Raw genomic sequence first — 22,059 nt, 5'->3', positions numbered from 1 at the left:
AGGTGCTGAAGCACCACAAAAACTAGGTGGGACAATCAAGGCCCACATTAAACACAAAGAAACAAGCACTCTGCCAATATAGCATCAAAGCAGTAAAATGCAGGGGCAGATGCCAAAGCCTCCCACAGTGAAACAGGTCTGAAGCACTTCCCAGAGTGCCAAGGCACCCAAGCAAAAGGGTCTCACAAAATCAATTTTTTTTAAAAGTACATGGAACCTGCCAGGAAGGATAGCAAAAATGCCTAAAACAGTCTGGGGAGAAGGGCCAGATCAGCAACTGGAAAAGGCAGTTCCTGCAGGGAGCTGCTTGCTGATTACAGAAGAAAAGCGTTTAGGCTCAGCATGTGATTCCCGGCCACCAGCAGGAATAGCTGGAGCACTCTCCACCAATTACCCCAGAGGCGACATATGAAGGGACGCACACAGGGTCATATGCCCCCCTCCCCTCTGCTTTCTGCCTTCCATTTAGCACAGAGGTTCTAACTGGGGGGCATGCCCTGGCGCACCCCACAGTTTGATGGGAGCCGCTCGGGCCCGTGGCAGCCATAAGGCAGCCAAAAACAGTATACGAAGAGGAAAAAAGGATATCATGGGCAGTTAGAAGCATAATGTTATATAGAAATAAATATATAATCACTATTTATATGTGTAACATTACTGTACTCAGATATATTTACAACAGGGCAACAGCTCACATTTACCAATAAACTTCAATTGCCAACAGCTGCATACTGTTTGAGATTTAGCCTACCACATAATAATTCAGGGTTGTAAGGTCTGCTAGTTGAAAATATGCTGTGGTATCTAGCGGTCAGAGACAATTAGCTCAATTAGAATGTTTTAAGCAGCACTTACTTTTCTATACTATTTAAAAATGTAAAGCATACATCAACTCAGAGGCACCATCTGTTCAAGGAAACCTTGCTTTATAGCTGAGCTGATTTGAATTTAATGTTGTACAATTTGTCAGTAGATCAGCCAAACTGAAATTGAGAACATATCTGGTTCCTAGTCCTTTGCTTCAAACACTAGACCACGCAATCAGTAAAGTAAATTATTTAAAAGATATCCAGAACTCCCTCTGAAACTAGTCTTTTAAAAAGTTTAATATTACATACTTAAGCAAAATACTACAGCAAAATGCTGTAAATACGCTGTGCACTTACTAGAAAAAGTAAATAAAAGAAAAGGTTATCTATGAACAAACCCCCTGCCACATATATCACGGGGGGAAAAGTGGAAAGAGGAGTTATGGACATAAATAGATGCCCATTACTTGAAAACATTACTTGGGATATTTACTAGTTGTACAAATTGGCGGCCTGTCCACCTGCTGCAATTCATTTCAGAGTCATCATGCATTTCAGCAGTTGAAGTCCACACTAAGCACTAAATTAGTTGAAGTTGCTGGGGCAGGGATTGAAAGCATAATCTGAAGCTTTGCCCCCAATTTCAAAATCCACATGAAGCAGAAAAATCAGGAGCCCATCTCCTCCTGCTCTACTGTGAATATAATAATGGCCATACTGGATCAGACCAATGGTCCATCAAGCCCAGTATCCTATCTTCCAAAAGTGGCCACTGACAGATACTTCAGAGGGAATGAACAGAACAGGCAATCATCAAGTGATCCATCCTCTGTTGTCCACTCCCAGCTTCTGGCAAATAGAGGCTACTTAAGGGACACTTAAGAGTATGGGATTGCATCCCTGACCATCCTGGTTAATACCATTGACGGGCTTATCCTCCTTGAACTTATCTAGTTCTTTTTTGAACCCCATTATAGTTTTGGCCTTCAGAACATCCTTTGGAAACAAGTTCCACAGGCTGATGGTACGTTGTGTGAAGAAGTACTTTCTTTTGTTTGTTTTAAACCTGCTGCCTATTAATTTCATAGGGTGACCCCTGGTTCTTGTGTTATATGAAAGAGTAAATAACATTTCCTTATTCACTTTCTCCACATCAGTCAAGATTTTATAGACCTCTATCATAACACCTCTTAGTCTTCTCTTTTCCAAGCTGAAAGTCCCAGTCTTTTTTAATGTCTCCTCATACAGAAGTTGTTTCATACCCTAATCATTTTTGTTGCCCTTCTCTGTACCTTTTCCATTTCTAATACACCTCTACCTCGATATAACGCTGTCCTCGAGAGCCAAAAAATCTTACCGCGTTATAGGTGAAACCACGTTATATCGAACTTCCTTTGATCCGCCGGAATGCACAGCCCCGCCCCTCTGGAGCACTGCTTTACCGCGTTATATCAGAATTCATGTTATATCGGGTCGCATTATATCGAGGTAGAGGTGTATATATTTTTTGAGATGGGGAGACCAGATCTGCACACAGTATTCAAGATATGGCCGTACCATGGATTTACATAGAGGCAATATGACATTTTCTGTCTTATTGTCTATCCCTTTCCTAACGGTTCCTAACATTGTTAGCTTTTTTGACTGCTGCTGTACATTAAGCGGATGTTTTAAAAGAACTATCTACAATGATTCCAAGAGTTCATTCTTGAGTGGTAACAACTAATTTAGACCCCATCATTTTGTATGCATACAGCAGAACTTCAGAGTTAACACCACTGGTCTGACCCAGTATGGCCGTTCTTATGTTCAGAAGGGGGTCACAGTGCAATGAAGTTAGAGAAACGCTACCTTAAGGTGGCCTGTTGGGACTCGTAACAAATGCCACTTCACCTTGATTGGTCCCTTGAAACATGTTAACAACTTATGATAAACGATCTGTTCCACCTTACATTTAGCAGGGACACGAAGTTTCCCAGACCTGGAGAAGAGCTCAGTGTAAGCTCAAAAGCTTGCCTCTCTCACCAAACAGAAGTTGGTCCAATAAAAGATATTATCTCACCTATCTTGTCTCAGTAATACACCATTTAGTAATAAATTCACAGATTTGCATTAGTATGACGCATTCATTTCCACTCTTAACATTTCATGAGATAATCTGGCTTCAAATGCATCTCTGGCTCCCCTAACTTACCGTGGTTTGGGTATTTTCCAGGTCTAAATACACTAAGTCCCAGACCACTGTAATTATCACTCCGTTATTTGAAACTGAAAAATAGGCAATGAACTTAAATTTGCTTAAGACAGCTTGGAAAAACTGAAAGTTTGGAAACTAAGTTTTGCGGTCTAATAAAACAGAAAATGAGCACGTTACACTCAGATGAAAAAGCATTATATCTAAAATATATCAAACCTGAAAGAGATTACATTATCACCATTTTGCGTAAAAGTGGGAACCAAGCATACTGTGAGGAACATATCTCTTCTAAAGGTGATGGTGAGCTATGTTTCACTGACATCATAATAGACACTGTACTGTATGAAGTTATATTATGATAACTGATGAATTTTTGAGGGAGGAAGCCTGAAAGAGGATTTATTGCAACAAGACAATGACCAAAAGCAAGCATAAAAATGTACACAAGTCTTCGGGGGAAGAGGGGAATGACACAAAGTTATGCATTTTGTGCCATAATCACAGTAATATGATTTGAATACAACAGAAATAATTTGGATGTAATGAAAAAAACAATTAAGAAAAGCTATAATACTAAAGAAAATGAAGCAGCATCCCAGGACTGCAGAGTGAACAATTGCAAGGAACTCTGTCAGGCTATTATGAAGCATGTAAGTAACATTTCAAAGAGACTTCAGTGTGTAATAAAAGATAAGATGGATACACTAACTAGAATGACTGAAAAAAATCCCTCTTCCTGATACACTGGTTTACCTAGTCCATGGTAATTTATGGCTCATGGGAGCTTGGCACTTCTGAATCCTTCCTCCCCATTAAAAAGTCTTCTACTGTGCGTCATGGAATATTGGGTATGATAAACATTCCTTTCAAAAAGCAACAGAGGGTCCTGTGGCACCTTTAAGACTAACAGAAGTATTGGCGCATAAGCTTTCATGGGTGAATGCCCACTTCGTCAGATGCAGACTTGCGTCTGATGAAGTGGGCATTCACCCACGAAAGCTTATGCGCCAATACTTCTGTTAGTCTTAAAGGTGCCACAGGACCCTCTGTTGCTTTTTACAGATTCAGACTAACACGGCTACCCCTCTGATACTTATTCCTTTCAAAACATTTGATTCCTGTGAATTTAAAGTTTCTTATATGGGAGATCATTTTCCTGGTGATAGTGACTTGCTTGCGGAGTGAGTCGGCCTCAGGCTTCATCTACACTACGAAGTTAGGTCAACGTAAGGTCATCTTACTTCAACCTAATTATGTCAGTGTACACACGACAGCTTTGCTCCTGACGATGTAAGTGCCCTACTACACCAACATCATAACCCCACCTGCACAAGAGGCATAGGGCTTATGTCGGTGTAGTTAGGGCAATGCAGTGTCTGTGTAGACACTGGTTATTTACATGAGTTATTGGCTGTCATTCTTGTCAATTTCAAGGCTCCATTCTGGAGCTGTGAAATTGACAAGAAAGCCAGTCTGTCACTGCAGGGTGGGTGGGGGGCTCTAGCTAGAGCCTGGCTGCTGCTTGGAGGTTACCAGCTCCCTAATGGGAGCCGCCTAGACTCTGGGCACAGAACTCCCCGCTGGGAGCCTGGGGGGACAGCCAGGCTCTCAGCGGCAGGGAGCCAAGAGCCAGGGCAGGGGGAGTGCAGCCCTGCTCCTATGGGGGTGCCCAGGTTCTCAGCCCTACACATTGCCCCTCTTAAGTTGGTGGAAGCACTCCTAGTGCTTCTACCACACCACCCACAGAAGAAGGGCAGTGTGTACTTGAACCACTGCAGTTGTAAGTCGACCTAACATAGGTCAACTTAAGTTTCTAGTGTAGACATGCCCTCAGACTCTAGTACCTGACTGACTGTATATCAAATTTGAAAAAGATAAGTTGATACTACAGACTCATATAAGATTCCTCTCCAAGCTTTTCTTGGAGTTCCACCTTCAGGAGAACAACATTTTTTCCAAGCTGCATGCTCATCCGCGCCAGGCCTTTCCTGACACACTCAGTGTGAACAGGTCCTTGAAACAGAATCTGGGTCAGACAAAAGATCTTAGGAACTTCACCCAACATTTTGTTTGACACCAATTTGTTGGGCACCGCTGTTACCAAGAGGAGCATGTTTGAATAGACTTCCAGTTGCATTTCCTCTTGTTATCTGGCTAGCCTGAAGCTAAAAGGCCACCTCCATCAAAGGCAAGGCTGCCATTTCCACAAGCTTACTAAGAATTCTTGTTTGGATTCAACCTCTCTGTATTCCAGAATATTTCCATGATAAAGGGAGCTCACCTCTCCCATCTCCAAAAAAGTCCTGTTTGTTTTGGAAATGTCCTTTATTTTAATTTTGGCTAAACCTTTCAGCTAATTGAAGCTGTTAATTGTTTCAATATTGCCAGCTTATCTGATTGAGTTTTAGTCTGTTTGGTACCTGCTGGATGGTCTTTTAGTCCTCTTTAGGTAAAAATTCCAATTTTATTTCACTGTCAGTGCTAGCCTTGATTGCTGCAGCCTACTTTCCTTTTGAAACATCCTTCTGTTGTCTTACTCTCCAGGCGTCGTGTGAAAAATGGTTTCTTTAAAGAAATGAAAATTACTTACCTGCCTTTTTGAAGACATTATTTCACAGGATTCTCACTCACCTACACACATCCTCTCTAAGTAAGGATTCTTCTTTATGGGGTATCTATTTTTGGTATCACACTCATTTTTACATTTGAGGTAATATTTTTCTGTCTCACATTTTAACTGGCCTCTCTCTAGGACTATCACCTCCCACACAGAAAATTAAGGTAGAGCAACGTATAGCCATAAGACATGGCATGCAGCAGCCTACAGCGTGCCTGGCTCACATCCTACCCAAGAAGGGCAAATTCTCTAAGAGGATTTTTTTTTTGAGCTATGGGTTTTTGGATTACATTTTGCAGAAGAGAAGTTAATGCAAAAATGCAATGAGAAAACCATTTAAATATTATTCATGATATAGTTTGGGATGATACATTTTAAATGCAAGGTACAGTAGAGCCTCAGAGTTATGAACTAACCCAGGGGTAGGCAACCTATGGCACACGTGCCGAAGACGGCACGCAAGCTGATTTTCAGTGGCACTCACACTGCCCGGGTCCTGGCCACCGGTCCGGGGGCCTCTGCATTTTAATTTAATTTTAAATGAAGCTTTTAAACATTTTAAAAACCTTATTTACTTTACATACAACAATAGTTTAGTTATATATTATAGACTTTTAGAAAGAGACCTTCTAAAAACGTTAAAATGTATTACTGGCATGCGAAACCTTAAATTAGAGTGAATAAATGAAGACTCAGCACACCACTTCTGAAAGGTTGCTGACCCCTGAACTAACTAGTCAACCACACACACCTCATTTGGAACTGGAAGTACACAATCAGGCAGCAGCAAAGACACAAAAAAAAGCAAATACTGTACAGTACTGTGTTAAACATAAACCACTAAAAAAATCAAGAGAAAGTTTTAAAAAAAAGATTTGACAAGGTAAGGAAACAGTTTTTGTGCACATTTCATTTAAATTAAGATGGTTAAAAGCAGCATTTTTCTTCTGCATAGTAAAGTTTCAAAGCTGTATTAAGTCAATGTTCAGTTGTAAACTTTTGAAAGAACAACCATAACGTTTTGTTCAGTGTTATGAACATTTCAGAGTTATGAACAACCTCCATTCCTGAGGTGTTCATAACTCTGAGGTTCTACTATACTCCTTTACAGGTGTTATTTTGGCTGCTAAACAGAGCATATTTTATTACAATGAAATTTGATAAAATTAAATACAAGGGCTGAAGAGCTCAAGTATTTCCTAACTAAACTACACACATCCAATGGAGGAGAAGACATTTTCCTACATTCTGTCTATACTTTTCTCCTTACCTTCAGTCAACACCTATTTACTTTTGTTTGTAACAGTAGAAAGATGAGGTTTGTGCATAGGCCTCGCCTTCACTAGTAAATTTCATTTATAAAGCTGATTTTTAAGTTAGCTGACACAGTGCTGCCTGGAGACAAAGACAAGTCATGCTTATCTACTAGTTTTGGGTAAACCCTACTGGAACTACCCATGATTGGCTGACACAACGTGGAACATGATTTGCCTTTTTCTACATTAGCCAGTCGCTTGTGGTCAGCATTGTGTCAGCTAACTCGATTGTCAAAAGTTTTGTTAAAACACAGTTAAATTTCCTTGTGCAGATAAGACCAAAGAAGGGAAAAGTCTCAGTGCTCAGTACTGTCAGAACAATTCACTGGATTCCATCTTGTTTGCTCCAATATAAAACAAATCAATGTTTTTACCTACATCAGCTTTGCATAACTACACTGACTCAATTTTATCAACCAAATTCTTAGCAAGAACTATTGTTTTCACAAAATAAATGATCTTTTTGTCAAATTGTCCTGATTTTATACTTGCGCAATGTACCATTTTACTATTTTTATTCTTAAATTATTTTACCTTCTAAAAGGAAATTTAAAAGAAAAAATTATGTACATTTATATAAAACACACAAATGCTTAAGAAAGGACACAAAAGGCTTTTTTAAAGGAAAAAACCTAACACATTTGGTTACACTATGGGCATATTGTAGGCAAAACAAATGGAGGTTTTACTTACAGAATTGTAGGCTGAGGCTCAAAAAGGCCAATAAGGCTGCCAAAGCCAGCAAGATCAGAAAACGATTTCGGAAAAGCATTATTAGTCGCTCTGCTTTCTCTTCATGGTTTCATCTCCATATATGAACACTTCCTGTGAATGAAACAGATAAGTGAATATTTAACAAGTGGAAGCTTCAGCTACCTTGAAATAAATCCAAGTATAATTTTGGCAGGAGTGCAAGAGAGAGATGAGGTTATTTCTTATATGCAAGTTTTGGAGACACAGAAGCTTGATCAAGATAGAAAAGGCTTTAAGTCTCTTCCTTGCCTCTCAGGCCAGTGTATCAAGCAAAATTTGCAACACAGTAATTGTTTCTCTCCAGTCTCTAACAATTATCTTGTAGCGCTCTGCTATTTTGAGGGCTAGTTCTCAATCTTAACAACCTTAAAATTCCTTTAATTAAAGCAGTTTCTCCCTACCCTCCTGCAAAGTACAGGTCAGAAAAGCAACATGCTTGCCTAATGGCTCCTCAAAGCAACCCTTATTTACCTTGCCAGGAATGTTCTAACTATCATATACTCTGTTTCGGAACTGTTAAAGAGACAGGTTAAGAATTACTCCCTCTAGGGGGCAGCACTATTGTTAACTAAATTATAGGAATCTTAGGTAAGAGAATAAAGATTCAGAGGAGGAGTTACGAGTCGAGCTGTGCGTAAAACAGAAATTCTAGTTATGAGTGACAGTTGCCTTTTTCTTGTGTTGACTGCAAGATGCAGGAATTTGGTTGGTCTTGAAAGAAGTATTTTGTGATTCCCCATCTCCTTTGATTTGAGGTCTGTTTACAGCAGCACAATACGTTGCCAGAAAAAGACTTCTTTTCACCAATGTTTCTTCTTGTCCCAGTACCCTGATGTTTGTATGGAAAATGCCACTCCTGGTTACTTTCCTGTTTTGGAGAAGAAGAAGCTTACCTTCTTGCTGGAATTCTGACCTCAGTCTTTTTGATCGTTTACAGTCCATGGGGGGGGGTTCCCAATCTCAAAATTGTCAGATTATTTTCTCAGATTAAGGATAAAACCTTTGAAAACACTCTTCGGTGTCACAAAACAGTGAATTAACTATATTAGTAAATTCTTTCTACTGGTTCCTGTCTTGATCTGCTTAGCAAGAGCAAAATTTAGGGACCTGTATGCAGTATGTATGAGACAAAGATGATCATCTATATCAAAGCAGCACTGGTTCTGTCCTGATGGGCTTTTTCGTCTTTGTGTATCGTTTTCAAAGCAGCACCGCTGTAGCCCTCTGGTTTGTTTCTTGGGTGTCAAACAGTGTTAAAGGCAACTTAACTAATCAAATTGGCAAAGGGAAAGAAACACAAGGGCAACATCAATAAGATTACATAGTTACTCAATGTGGCTAGCACACAGCATGATGGAGCATATATTTATGAGGAGATAAGTCAAGAGAATGAAAAAGTAGATGTCTAGTCCAGAATGGAGGAGTCCATTTATTAATTAGAACTTACACTGGCGTGCATGATACTGGTGCACAGGAAACTGCACTGTTTACCTTGGGCCTTCTTGGTGGAATTCAAAGTGCTGGTATTGACCTTTAAAGTCCTAAACGGGCCACATTTCTGGAGAGACCACCTCTTCCCTCAAATCATTATTCCTGCAGCGGTAGGCAGTGAATGTGCTCAGTCTAGAGCAACACTGCTATAAAACAAGAAAGGGGATGGACTGGTAGCAGGGGTTACCAGCTTGGAAATGCACTTCTCCACTTAAACTTCCAGAGCCTTGATTTGTTAAACTTTCAGACACACTGAAAAGCTTATAATTTCCCTTGAGAATAGGACAGGATAGGAACTGGATGGGGTATTTGTTAACATGTTATAATTAGACTATGGGGCTGAATTAGCTACCTCTAAAATTTTAATCTAACAGTAGATTTAAGCAGCTTCATGTAATTTTGATTATTATAAGTTTTAAGTATTGTAATGGGGATCTGTGCTTTTCTGGTAATAAAATTAATTGGATTTCTCAGTACATAAAGTTAGGAGTTATAAGTCTTTGCAAGATTGTCTCTCTCTCTCTCTCTCAAAGGATACTGATTGTATTGGGAGAACTGTCTTTCCATTTTGTTATACTAATTTCCAAGAAACTAAGGAACTGAGGATTCTGAGAAACTAGAAACTGATGCCTGTTGCTATACTTTTCCAAAATGCCCCCAGTGCCATGGGAACACAAGAAATGCATGGCTAAAAACAGAGAATGTAAATGGGAAGGAAGACCTGTAGTTTAAAGGACCCTTTTAACTTTTCAGAATAATAGCGCTCACTGTACACTAGTGTAATCGCTTAATGAGTGTGTGCCAGCCCACTGACTGATGCTAAACTGAGCTGTGAAGGAGAAAAAGTGAGACATAAGGATGATTGATTACAAACCACCAGGAGAGAAAGAAGCAGTTAAGTTAAACAGATGGAAGGACAGAAGGAAAACTACAGGAAAAACAAAATTAAATGTAGAGGGGAAGAAAAGGTAAAATATATGAGGAAGAAAAATTTCAAGAATTAGTACCAACCTCCCCTACCCCAATATCATTAGTTAATAATGTTGGTATATAATGCAATATGCCACAAAAAGTGAAGAGAGAGAAGCTTAGAGAAGACATTAGATTGAAGAAAGTGGGGAGAACAGATGTCTTACATTAACCGGGATATTTATGGGAGAGGTTTAATTAGCTTAAACTTTCACTCTTCTTGCAATTAAGATTTAACGTTTAGACTAAATAGTTCAGAAATTGTAAATATAAAAGCAAGATTTTTTTTTAAATTATACATGTTTTGGCATGCTAACAAAGTATAGTCATTATGTTATGATTGATTTGGGACAGTTCCTGTAGAGTAATTGTGTTCAATAAAGGGTCTGCCAATAAAATTTGTTGTCAGCTGTCACTTGATATCAAGTATCATGGGATCAGATGCACAGATACAGTACTATGAAATGAAACAACTGGTTTAAAATACTGATAGGTGTGGTATTCAAGAGAAAAACAGCACTAAGACTGCAAACATTAAATAGAAGCAATACAAGCAATAGAATAGATGTTAGTTATACTGGCTGGACATTCAACTGGCAACTTTGAGAAGTATATTCTAATTAAGTAGTACATAAAAAGAAGAGGGGGGTTAGAAAGAGTAAACTAAAGGCAAGAATATGAACTCTCTGCAAAAAAACAAAACCCTCTCCATGTGATCAGAAAAAGATGAGGAGGCGAACACACAACCAAGGTGCTTTTGATATTAGGCCTTGTCTACACTACAAAATTAAATTGACCTAAGCTAAGTCGACGTACAGCCACCGGAGTAATTACTGCAGTGCTTCATGTCCACACTATGCCCCTGTCAGTTATACGCATCCTCACCAGGAGCACTTTCACAGACTTAACTGTGTGGGGCACTGACAGCTGGAACCCCTCCACCATGGGGTCAACAGCCCGAGCTGCCAACCCACACGGGGCTGTTTGCCGTGGGGCAATGGGGGCTCCAGCTGTGAGCCCCAGGGTAGGGAGGCAACAGCTGTGAGCCCTGTACAGGGCTGACAGCCAACAGGCGATGTAGGTAATGCAGTGTCTACACCAATGGTGGGCAACCTGTGGCCCATCAGGGTAATCCACTGGCGGGCCACAAGACAGTGTTTACATTGAGCGTCCGCAGGCACTGCCGCCAGCAGCTTCCAGTGGCCATGGTTCACCATTCCTGGCCAATGGGAGCTGCAGGAAGCAGCGCGGGCCGCAGAGACATTCTGGGCGCCGCTTCCCCCAGCTCCCATTGACCGGGAACGGCGAACCGCAGCCACTGGGAGTTACAGGCGGCCGTGCCTGCAGACGGTCAATGTAAACACCGTCTCGTAGTCCATCAGCGGATTACCCTGACAGGCCACAAGTTGCCCACCACTGGTCTACACAGACACTGCTTCATCCTAACTACACCGATCTAACTGCTAAACCTTTCACCAAGGTGGAATTATTAGGTCGATGTAGTGGGAGACTTACATTTGCGGGAGCAACATTGTAATATACATACTTACAGACTGAGGTTGACGTAAGCTGCCTTACGTGGCTCTAACTCTGTGGTGTAGACCAAGCCTTAGAAATACACTGTTACAGAATTAGAGATACTGCTGCAGAATTAAAGCTCACAGTATTACAGAGCAGCTGCTGTTTGGATGACATTTGGAGTATATTGATCTTTATCTATTTACTTTATGGCTTCGTTCAGAGTGCAGGTCATGTCCTAGCCTCACTGTCTCCACCTGAAAGCTCTCAGTAACCGAAGGCCAATTTTATCATCAACAATTGACATAACATTGGCTCTACTTGTTGGCTCGTGATCCTCCAGTCTTTGACTCTCTTGTTCTAAAAGACGAATAAATACTGTACTGCTAAAAATGCAGTCCACACTCAGCGTTCTCGGCACTGGCATTCTATCAGCAGGTTAATAAATTGGTATAAATCACAGAATTTATTGCACATAACTAATGATATAGGTATTCAGCTCAAGACATAATGCTAGGCTGGATAAAGAAATTCTGCTGAACCGCAAACTATCATTTAAAAAAGAATAATGTAATGATACCTCCTATAACCAAATGTAGCTAATAATTAAAAGAAAAGCTACTAGGACACCTAATACAGTATATGTCCTTGCTATATGATTTTTTATTTTCCTCCCTCTTAAATTGTGTCCAATATTTATTCTAACAAATCACAAAGGCAGAAGATTACTAATCTAGTTTAAAGTATCCCCATTACCACCTACTCAAGCATAAAGATGTCAGTATGTACTAACGTACGCTGTGCAACTTCTTGCATATTCACTCCAGGCTGAAAAAATGGTATTGTTATTAACAGACAGGAGAGAGGGAGTCAGGAAATCTGGGATCCATTCCTGCCTCTACCAGACTTCCTCTGTGATCTTGGACAAGTCATGGCTTCTTTCTGCCTCAGTTTTCTCAACTTCAGACGTGGAAACCTACTTGACAGAAATGTTGTCTGACTGAATTTGTGAATATTTGGAAATCACTGCAAGGTCTCCTCAGGCTTATGTAAGAAAGATGTTATTTATTAGTATTTCACACAATGCACTGAAAATATATCCATACCACCAAAGACTTTAAAAGTTCTTGAGAAATTAGACTTGTCCAACCCCCAAAAATAATCATTACCATTCTGTACATCTGTGCCACTTGACTAATAACATTACCTCTAAATTAGCTGCATCCATCTAGGACGCAAACCTACCATGTTACTTAGCGTGTAAGCACATTATTTCACTGAATCACCATGACAGCTGAATGAATTTACTTGATTAAAATAGCATATATCCATAATAATCAATACTACTCTTCAAAGTCTGCTTCCATACAATTACTGTACTTATCTGGTATGGCAGATCCAGCAACATCACATTGGTCATGTGGTCATTGTGAAATGGAGAAGGGAAACAGTCACAGTTGTAAGGAAGAAAGCTTCAAAGTCTATAACTGAATGATTGCCAGAGACAGACACAACAACCACACTGTGCTATCAGGCTCTGCAGTAGCAAGACCAGTCTGGAAATTGAGGAGAGAACTCCTGGAAACAAAAAAGATATGGGCTGGTACAGGGTGACGTTCATGGATTAATTTGGGGAAAGTTACTGAAGAATTTAGACAGCCCACTCACTAGTCCCATATCCACTACTGACAGTTCTATCTCTTTGAGAGCTTTCATTTGCTTTTGATCTGTCTTGTATCTTTTCATTGCACAGTAAGGATTTTTTTTCCTGCATACAAGAAAGCCTTGTTTTGAAGGTAACTGAACTGAAAGTGATAGCAGCAGATGGGATTATGAAAATTTTTATTCTATTTTTCAGCTTCCACATTCAGACTTGAATTGTTAGAAGTACTGTACTTTTGAAGGGTCTATTTTAAAGAAGGGAAAGAACACTGAGTGAAGATCTTTGAAAGCAAATATATAAAATTGCACACAGTAAGCGTCCCTCTATAACAGAACATAGATACCTTATTAATGCCTCACAAACAGGACCAAATTCAGAAAGTTATATAGTAGCTTATGTGATTCTATCTGGGTGACTGTCCAATTATCTCATTGCACATTGCACGAAAAGGGAGGATAAATGCTTCTTCACTTAGTAAAATACCTACAATAAGAAATCTCTTTGATTCCCCACTTTTTTGGCTAGGCAGACCACATCAGTGTTATCTACATTCATCAGGACATCTTTGGGTAGCACCAAAACCCAAAATAACTCCAGTTTAAGGTCCTGAAAAAAGATATCAAATTATAAGAACAGAGCTGACTATAACATTGCACCCCATATTCATCATAGTGCTATCACTATAGGATATGATTATGATGTAGTTATGATGCATCTTGTACAAAATCAACGAGGAGTCCTTGTGGTACCTTAGAGACTAACAAATTTATTTGGGCATAAGCTTTTGTGGGCTAAAACCCACTTCAGCAGATGCATGGAGTGGAAAATACAGGAGCAGGTATAAATACATGAAAGGATGTGAGTTGTCTTACCAAGTGTGAGGTCAGTCTAATGAGACAATTCAATTAACAGCAGGATACCAAGGGAGGAAAAATAACATTTGAAGTGGTAACAGAGTGGCCCATTACAGACAGTTGACAAGAAGGTGTGAGTAACAGTAGGGGAAAATTAATATTGGGGAAATTAGGTTTAGGTTTTCTAATGACCCAACCACTCCCAGTCTTTATTCAGGCCTAATCTGATGGTGTCCAGTTTGCAAATTAATTCCAGTTCTGCAGTTTCACATTGGAGTCTGTTTCTGAAGTTTTTTTGTTGAAGAATTGCCACTTTCAGGTCTCTTATTGAGTGACCACAGAGACTGTCCGGTTTGACCAATGTACCTGGCAGAGAGGTATTGCTGGCACATGACGACATACCAATGTGATATATGCCATCATATAACATTACTTAAGCAAAAAAAACCAAACAAAAAACAAGCTAGTCGCTTGAATAGTGAAACATTACTTTGGCCAGACAAGCCACTACTACTTATGGTAAGTATAGTCATTAAAGACCATCAATAAATGTAGCTGTTTCAGCATAATCAATGATTCCTAAAGACACACATTTGAGAAGAAAATTAATATCTACTAATTTTTAGTAACAGGAAATTATAGGGACAGGACACAAGGTATAGTAGTTTATCTAGATCCGCTTACTGGAGTAACCGTTTCTCCTCCACATTCTTAACGCTGTTACTACAGCTACTGCATATATGCCACAAGAGTTTCACAAAAATTCTCAGTGGTGGTGACTGCACCACGATTTTATTTTCTAGGCTCTGCACTACCTCCTGTAACAGGGTGCTGGCTAGGAGAAACAAGCCAGGCCCCTGTTAGCCCTGTTCCAGAGGAAGAAGGGTATTAGTTGGGCTGGCTGAAGGGCCACACCCTAATTACCAGAGTGGATCCACCTGCAGGCCTGGGTAGCCAGCCTGCCCTATAAAGCTGGCTAAGAGACAGGAAGCAGGGGGGAGACAGGAAAGGGAGGAGTGTGGGCTCTAGATCCCTGCTGGCTGGGAAGCTAGTAGTCTCCCAGAGTGTTGCTCTCTGTAAATAATAGGTGGTGGGAACGGACACAAACAATAAAAGGACACGGGTGCTGCACTTCAGTTGGTCTCTGACTGCGTTTGTGGAGGGGCCAGGAGCAGGCATTGCTACACTCCCCAAAAGCCTTCCCTTGCTACTAGTCTTAAAATAAGCTCAGGGGAAGGGGATTTTTTTTTTTTTTTCAGAATTGTCTCCACTTGAGAGGAATAACGTTAAGCAACTTGCTGTCTCACCCTGCCTTTCTAGGAGTCTGGCAATATCCTTATTGCAATTGTTCTACCTCCTCCTGCCTTCGGTATTATATTTATAAAGAGCTGTAACATGTCAGAGAGGACAAAAAATACCAGGTCCCTGCACTGAGGAGTTTACAAAAGTCTAAATTAGCCACGATAGGAAACAATGGGTGGGAGAAATACAAAGAGGATTTCACCCAGAGGAGATTATGAGTTGCACTTATTGTTACATCTGTCTTGTTAGCTCCTTTTTATTTCACATAAAATAATATATTAAACTTGGAAAACATTTGGACAAAATGCCAGGGTGGAGGTCAGCTTTGAAATCCTTGTATTCGATAAACTAGTTCAAGTATTTACTCCTTGTATTAGTTCCTTTATTTACATCTGCAATCATGTCTTCCATGTGGTTCAGAACCAAATCTAAAATTGCTTCTGCATAATTCTGTTCTTTATCATTGATGTAAGGAAGAGGTATTGTCATGCACCCATACCCATAGGACTACTGCTCAATTCTTCCAATGGAGTACTGCAGCTATAAGTCTGTATTTGACTAACTGATTTCTCTAATTATGAATTTGTTTGCCTTTTCCACAAGGCCTCAATTTCCATTTATACTCATGCTGATGATCCTTCTCATCAGATGGCCTATAACAAAACTCTATCAAATAGATTTCCTTAGTCTCTATTTGCACCAGATAATTCTATCCCCATCTAAGGTCCTTGTTATCTGTCATTTATGTTACAAAACATAAGTCCACCCTTCTCATCTGGTTTCTTCTGTAGAGTCTGTGCCCAGGACTACAATAAAAGGTAGATCGACCCAGCTATGTTGGGCAGGGGTGTGAAAAATGTACACCCTGGAGCGATGTAGTAAAACTGACCTAACCCCCAGCATAGACAGCGCTAGGTCAATGAAAGAATTATTCTGTCGACATAGCTACCACTTCTTGGGGAGGGGATTAACTACAGTGATGGGAGAACCCCTCCTGTCACTGTACTGTCTACACTGAAGCATTGCAGCTGTCATGTAGACATAGCCTGTGTAACTCTAGGTACTTAAACCCCACTCAATTGCTTAGCCGGACTCCCTCACTCTTCCTCAATTCAACTTAGAATTCTGTCTTTATGCTTATATGCAATTTGCATTTCAAATAGCCAACAATCTAGGATATGTATCTCAATATCAAGATCATCTATAGTGCAATTTTGTATTTTATTTTAATTTTACAGTATTTTCCATTTACATGGTTCTTTGGCAGGACAAATGCAAGCAGAAAAGATGGTGGGGGAGCCTTGAGATTGTTGTGGGTAATAGAACTGTTATTATGCATTTATTCTAAGTCCGTGTTTGTTATAGTTTTTGTTATGATTACAAGCATTAAACAGAATCAAAGCAGTTTTATTTTTGCAGCAGCTGATCAAGAATAGAAGATCACTAAGAAGTAACTGGTGATGGAATGTGACGTATCTGGGTTATCTTGCTATGCTTATTTCTGTATCTGTGCACAGAAGCTTGTGCACAAAAATACAGGCGCAAAGGTGCATGATATAGTAATTTATTGACTTTTTTCAATTTAGAGTTTACAGATGCATGGTAAAAAGTAATTCCATAAGTACCTTGTTTTGTGGCTCTGTTTATAGTTAGCTTCAGTTATTTTGATGTTTCCAACCAAATTAAATTCGTTCCTTGGCTTCAATGGACTTAATCCCAATTTACACCAAAGTAATAGTAAAATGTGCCTCTTCATACACTAATGGATACCATTTCGTTACATTTTTCAGCAGAGACTAAGAACAAATGATCTTCAGCAAATGATCTACAGATGTAATATCTCTTAGGCTAGGTCTACACTACAGCGGGGGGTCGACCTAAGATATGCAACTTCAGCTACGTGAATAGCGTAGCTGAAGTGGCGTATTTTAGGTCGACTTACCTGGCTGTGAGGACGGCGGCAAGTCGACCGCTGCCGCGCCGCCGTCAACTCCGCTACCGCTTCTTGCCGCGGTGGATTTCCAGAGTCGACGGTAGAGCCATCAGGGATCGATTTTATCGCGTCTTCACTAGACGCGGTAAGACGATCCCCGATAGACCGATTGCTACCCGCCGATCCGGCGGGTAGTGAAGACGTGCCCTTAGACATTTTAGATTTTCTAGTTTTGGACACTCAAGTTTAAAAAATTAACATTTGTTATAGTCCCATTAGTTAAGAAAAACAAACAAAAAGCTTAGCCAATATGATAAATAAGTAATACTATTGTAAGTTACTTAGCAGTACACCTTTACTAAACAAAAGGAAGACTTTAGTATCACTACAGACCTATCTATAGGGGAATTTTTCAGAAAAATTGCTTGTATTGCATGTGTCTGTCATCATACCATATGACAAAATTAAACAGTGTATTTACTTTAAATCTTTGAATTTCCAAAGACATACTATTATTTCTTTGACATATGTTGGGGAAAAAATTATACAATATCTTGCCACTAGTTACAATCCTCTACTACAAATGAAAAATTTAAACAATCATCCACACTCCTTGCAACCAACAAAGAAAAGAAGAAAACAACAAAAGATCTACTACCAGTGCATTAAGTACAAGGAAATGTTGTATCCATTTGTGTTTCACTAGCACTTTAATTTAAAAGAAGCCAAGTACTTTTTGCTACTCCCTTCATACTCTTCCGCCCACCCCAATGTGCTGTTAAATTTACATTTCAGCCTATTGGGAGTATTCATTTTATGCTAAGCCAGTCACAAACATGTACAAATGACTATCCTTTAAAAAAACCTCAAAGGATTCTGCACATTTTTAGGTTACCAAAATGAAGACTGAGAAACTAAATCATTGCAGCAGAAAACCACTTACAAACTGCTGCTATAAAATTTCTGTAAATGGAAAAGTTGCTATTAAGACTTATATGGTTTCAAGTTTAAGACCAAATGAGAATTTTAGAATACATTTTACAATGGAACAGAAGATACTGGACCACAGATTGCATTGTACATTAAACCCCCCAATATATTACTTTATAATCAAATCTGTCAAATTATTAAGCTTTTAACAGTTTTCAAATAACCTTTGATCATAAACAAATCCTTTAGTTTTAGACTTTATGGCCTGCCCCCATTACGAGTACTACACAGCTACGCCAGAAACTATTACTATAATATTAGAAGGTGTCTTGCAACCTTAACAACCCTCCTCTCCCATTTTCACATGATCTTAACTTGCTGAAACATTGCTTTTTGGAGCTCAAATTATCCATACTTAGGTCTGACCGGACTCAAAGGTCTTGCTTTAAAGAAAATCCTTAATATAAGGTAATTGAGTTAATGAACACGGTATACTTATTGGTGAGACAAGGGGAGAGAGAGAGACATGCACAGAACGAAGCACAAGTGGGTGTTCTTAGCTCAGGCTTCATTTGGCCAGCTCGTACACCAAGATCCCCCTTTCCCTCAGAAGTAGAGAGACACCAGATGTCACATTGTGGTCCAAGAGCTCCTTTAACTCCTTCCTAACAACTAATTCAGCCTGGCTGTGAAATCTAAGCATGAGCAGCCTGCAGTGCCTCTTCCTGCCTAACTAACACTGCTTTCGGGCTAACTTCATTCTTGCTCTTTCCTTCTCCTTCCAAATTGCTGTCCCAACTGCCCAGGAATTCACTGTGCAGGCCCCCCGAGACACAGGCTTTACAAACTTCCGGAACTGGTATGTTTATATGCCATAAACCACATCATATGAAAGGCTAGAACGTCAGGGCAATCCCTGTCGCTCCCTTCCCCATTTAGTGAGATGGCGGGTTTCTAAAGGTTAAAAAAAAAAAAAAAAAATCCCTTCAGCCATCTGGATGTGGAAGGAAGTAAAAATACATTCCTGCTTTAAAAAAAAAAACAGCTACTTCAAAATTAATTTGGAACTTGAAAGGAGGCAGAGAAGTAGTGATGGCCCCATGCACTCTGCAGCACAGCAGAATTCCATTCTGAGGCAAGCCTCCCAACTCCTGCAGTAACACTGATTGACTGCAAACATCCCAGAACATACACATTTAATTAAATTATAATAATCCACCAGTGGCTATGGAATGACTGTCTCCTGATCTACACTACAGATTTAGGTCAACATAAGGCAGCATAAGACCTAACTCTGTAAGCATCCACACTACAATGGTGCTCTCGCCAATGTAACTCGACCATTACACTAGGGTGACCAGATGTGCCGATTTTATAGGGACAGTCCCGATATTTGGGGCTTTTTTCTTCAATATGGGCTCCTATTACCCCCCCACCCCGTTCCGATTTTTCATACTTGCTCTCTGGTCACCCTACACCACACCGACTTAATAACTCCACCTCCATGAGAGGCGTAGGGCTTAGGTCAGTGTAGTTAGGTTGACAGAGTGTCAGTGTAGACACTGTATTGACTGTTCCAGTTGTCAGCCCCTGGTGGCTGTCAGCCCTGGTCGGCGGGGCTCTGGCTGTCAGTGCCCCACAATGCCCCACACTGATGGCCAGCTCAAGTGTTCCTGGTAAGGATCTGCACCGCCAACGGAAGGAGCTAGTTTGGACATACAAAATCAATTTAATTACTGTGCTGGCTGTACGTCAATGTAACTTAATTCTGCAGTGTACACATGCCCTGATACGTTCAAATCTTAAGTGGCCTCCATACACTCAGAACTGTACCACCATGCCCTCTAAGGGCTTAGAGTGTAAACAGACAACACACAGTTCACAAACAGTGGATGATCAGAAAACATTATGACCTCAAAAAAGTGCCAGGCTGGGGCAGGGGAAGGTTGAAATTTTAAACACTTTTGAATTGCTGAAAGGCCGCCCCCATGATGTGGATTATTATCCCCCCTTTACACAAGCAGACACACACACACACACACAGCCGTCCCTAGCTATTCTGGGGCCCTACGCAGCCCCCCCACAGGGAGCATGTGTGGGGCCCCAGGCCTCCGTGGGGGGGAGCGGGCCTTCGCGGAGGAGGGTGGGGGGGCTGGCCCCAGGCCTCTGTGGGGGGAGCGGGGGAGCTGGCCCCAGGCCTCCGCGCAGGGGGGAACCGGCTTGGGGGACAGGGGGGAACCACCCCCCAGCACTCACCGGTGGCGCGGCTGCAGCCGGGTCTGCACTTCCCGCTGCCGGTGAGTGAAGGCCCGGCCATGCTGCAGTCCTCGGAGGAGTGGGGGCGAAGCGGAGCAGGGGTGGGAAGAGGTGGGGCTGGGGCGGGGCAGGAGCGGAGCGGGGGGGGCCCTGAGGAAGAGCTGGAGCAGAGACGTAGCTGCGTACTTTGCGTATGGGTAAGGACGGCCCTGCATGCGTGTGCGCACACACACACCCCTCATCTGCACTTTCATTATCTAATCCTTTGCATGCTTATTCTGCCTTCCACTACCCCAATAGCCCTATATTCTCTTCTATTGACAATATCCCTCCCCGCCCCCACTCTCCTCCCCCCAACACTATCTTTGGAGATATGTCTTGCAGGGATCCAGCCAGAATTAACTGGTGATCAAGTCACCGGCTCAGGTCAAAGTACGGTGACCAATCATGAATTTTGGAGACAAATTCTTTAGGTTGTCTGGAATAATCAAATCTTGCAGACCACTCTGCAAGCACCTTGTCCAACACTTGAATTAGTACTAGTATGAAGAAATAAATGTATTTCTACTTACTAATCTCGTAATAAAAGTTACATATTATCCTCATCTTGCGGAAAGTCCATGGGACTTGTGCTCTTAAGTCAATTAGGCTTTTTTGAACTTCGATGTGATCCTGTATCTCTAGCCGTTCTCCACCTGTTCAGAATCACCCCCTAAATATCACAACTTCTGTGATAGCTAGGGTTGGGGATGAATCCATTGTTATCCTGTATACACAAAACCACTCTGTTTTGGTGTATTGTTCCTCAATAACAGAATCTATGCATTTGGGGAGAGTCAGTTGGCCTTTAACGTGTCAAGGAGTAATTGATTAAGTACTCAACTCTTCTGTTCACTCACCAGATTAGCCTGGAACTTCCCTACCACTTTAAGACAAACCTTGCATCCAGTCATCTAGCTGACTTTCCCTTCATTGGCAACTAGCTTAAAATCCTATAGCATCTAACCATTAGAGTTCACCTGATTCTCACTAACCCTAAAATGAAACAATTTTCTTCTGCAACAGTTGCCACTAAGATTTTTACCATACTTTTATACTTAAATTTACTGAAGTACTTCCTGTGGTAAACATAAGAAATATCACAGCACAGAAAGTGTTAACCAGTAAAAATAAAAAGTTATCTATGCTCTCTACTTCCCAGGTTGGATTTCTGGTTCCCGGCCTAAGATTTTTTTGTGGTCCTACTCCTACTACAGCGGCTGCTCCCGCTCCTTGAATGATGGGTCTCCTGATCACTTATCTATCCTTCACGTTTATCTACACTGTGCTGCCACAGAGCTGAGGTAAAACAGTGAGGCAGCTAAGTGCCAGAACTGCTTCCTGCCCCCTCTATCCAAAAGAGCTGGGCAAGTGTGGCTCTCCATCCCAGCAGACTATACTCACCCTTCTTT

At 40.9% G+C, this 22,059-nt stretch overlaps 1 protein-coding gene across 2 annotated transcripts in view; it reads right to left on the bottom strand.

Moving 5' to 3' along the window:
- The window catches only part of PXYLP1 (2-phosphoxylose phosphatase 1), a 93,050-nt gene that overhangs the window by 62,944 nt on the left and 8,047 nt on the right, over positions 1–22,059 (bottom strand). The window contains exons 1-2 of one of the 2 annotated variants that reach the window (XM_024199830.3): positions 17,115–17,263; positions 7,633–7,764 (exon numbers count right to left, since the gene is read on the bottom strand). In XM_024199830.3, the coding sequence (XP_024055598.2) occupies positions 7,633–7,711 (79 nt within the window). In that variant the 5' untranslated portion in view covers positions 7,712–7,764; positions 17,115–17,263. Of the gene's footprint in view, positions 1–7,632; positions 7,765–17,114; positions 17,264–22,059 lie in introns of those variants that run through there. The other variant, XM_024199829.3, reaches the window with a different exon arrangement.

Source organism: Terrapene carolina, unplaced genomic scaffold (assembly GCF_002925995.2).
Source record: "Terrapene carolina triunguis isolate 2854851 unplaced genomic scaffold, T_m_triunguis-2.0 Scaffold88, whole genome shotgun sequence".
Classification (NCBI taxonomy): Eukaryota; Metazoa; Chordata; order Testudines; family Emydidae; genus Terrapene; species Terrapene triunguis.
The sequence above is the reverse complement of the archived record's forward strand: the minus strand, read 5'-3'. Positions and strand labels throughout refer to the sequence as shown.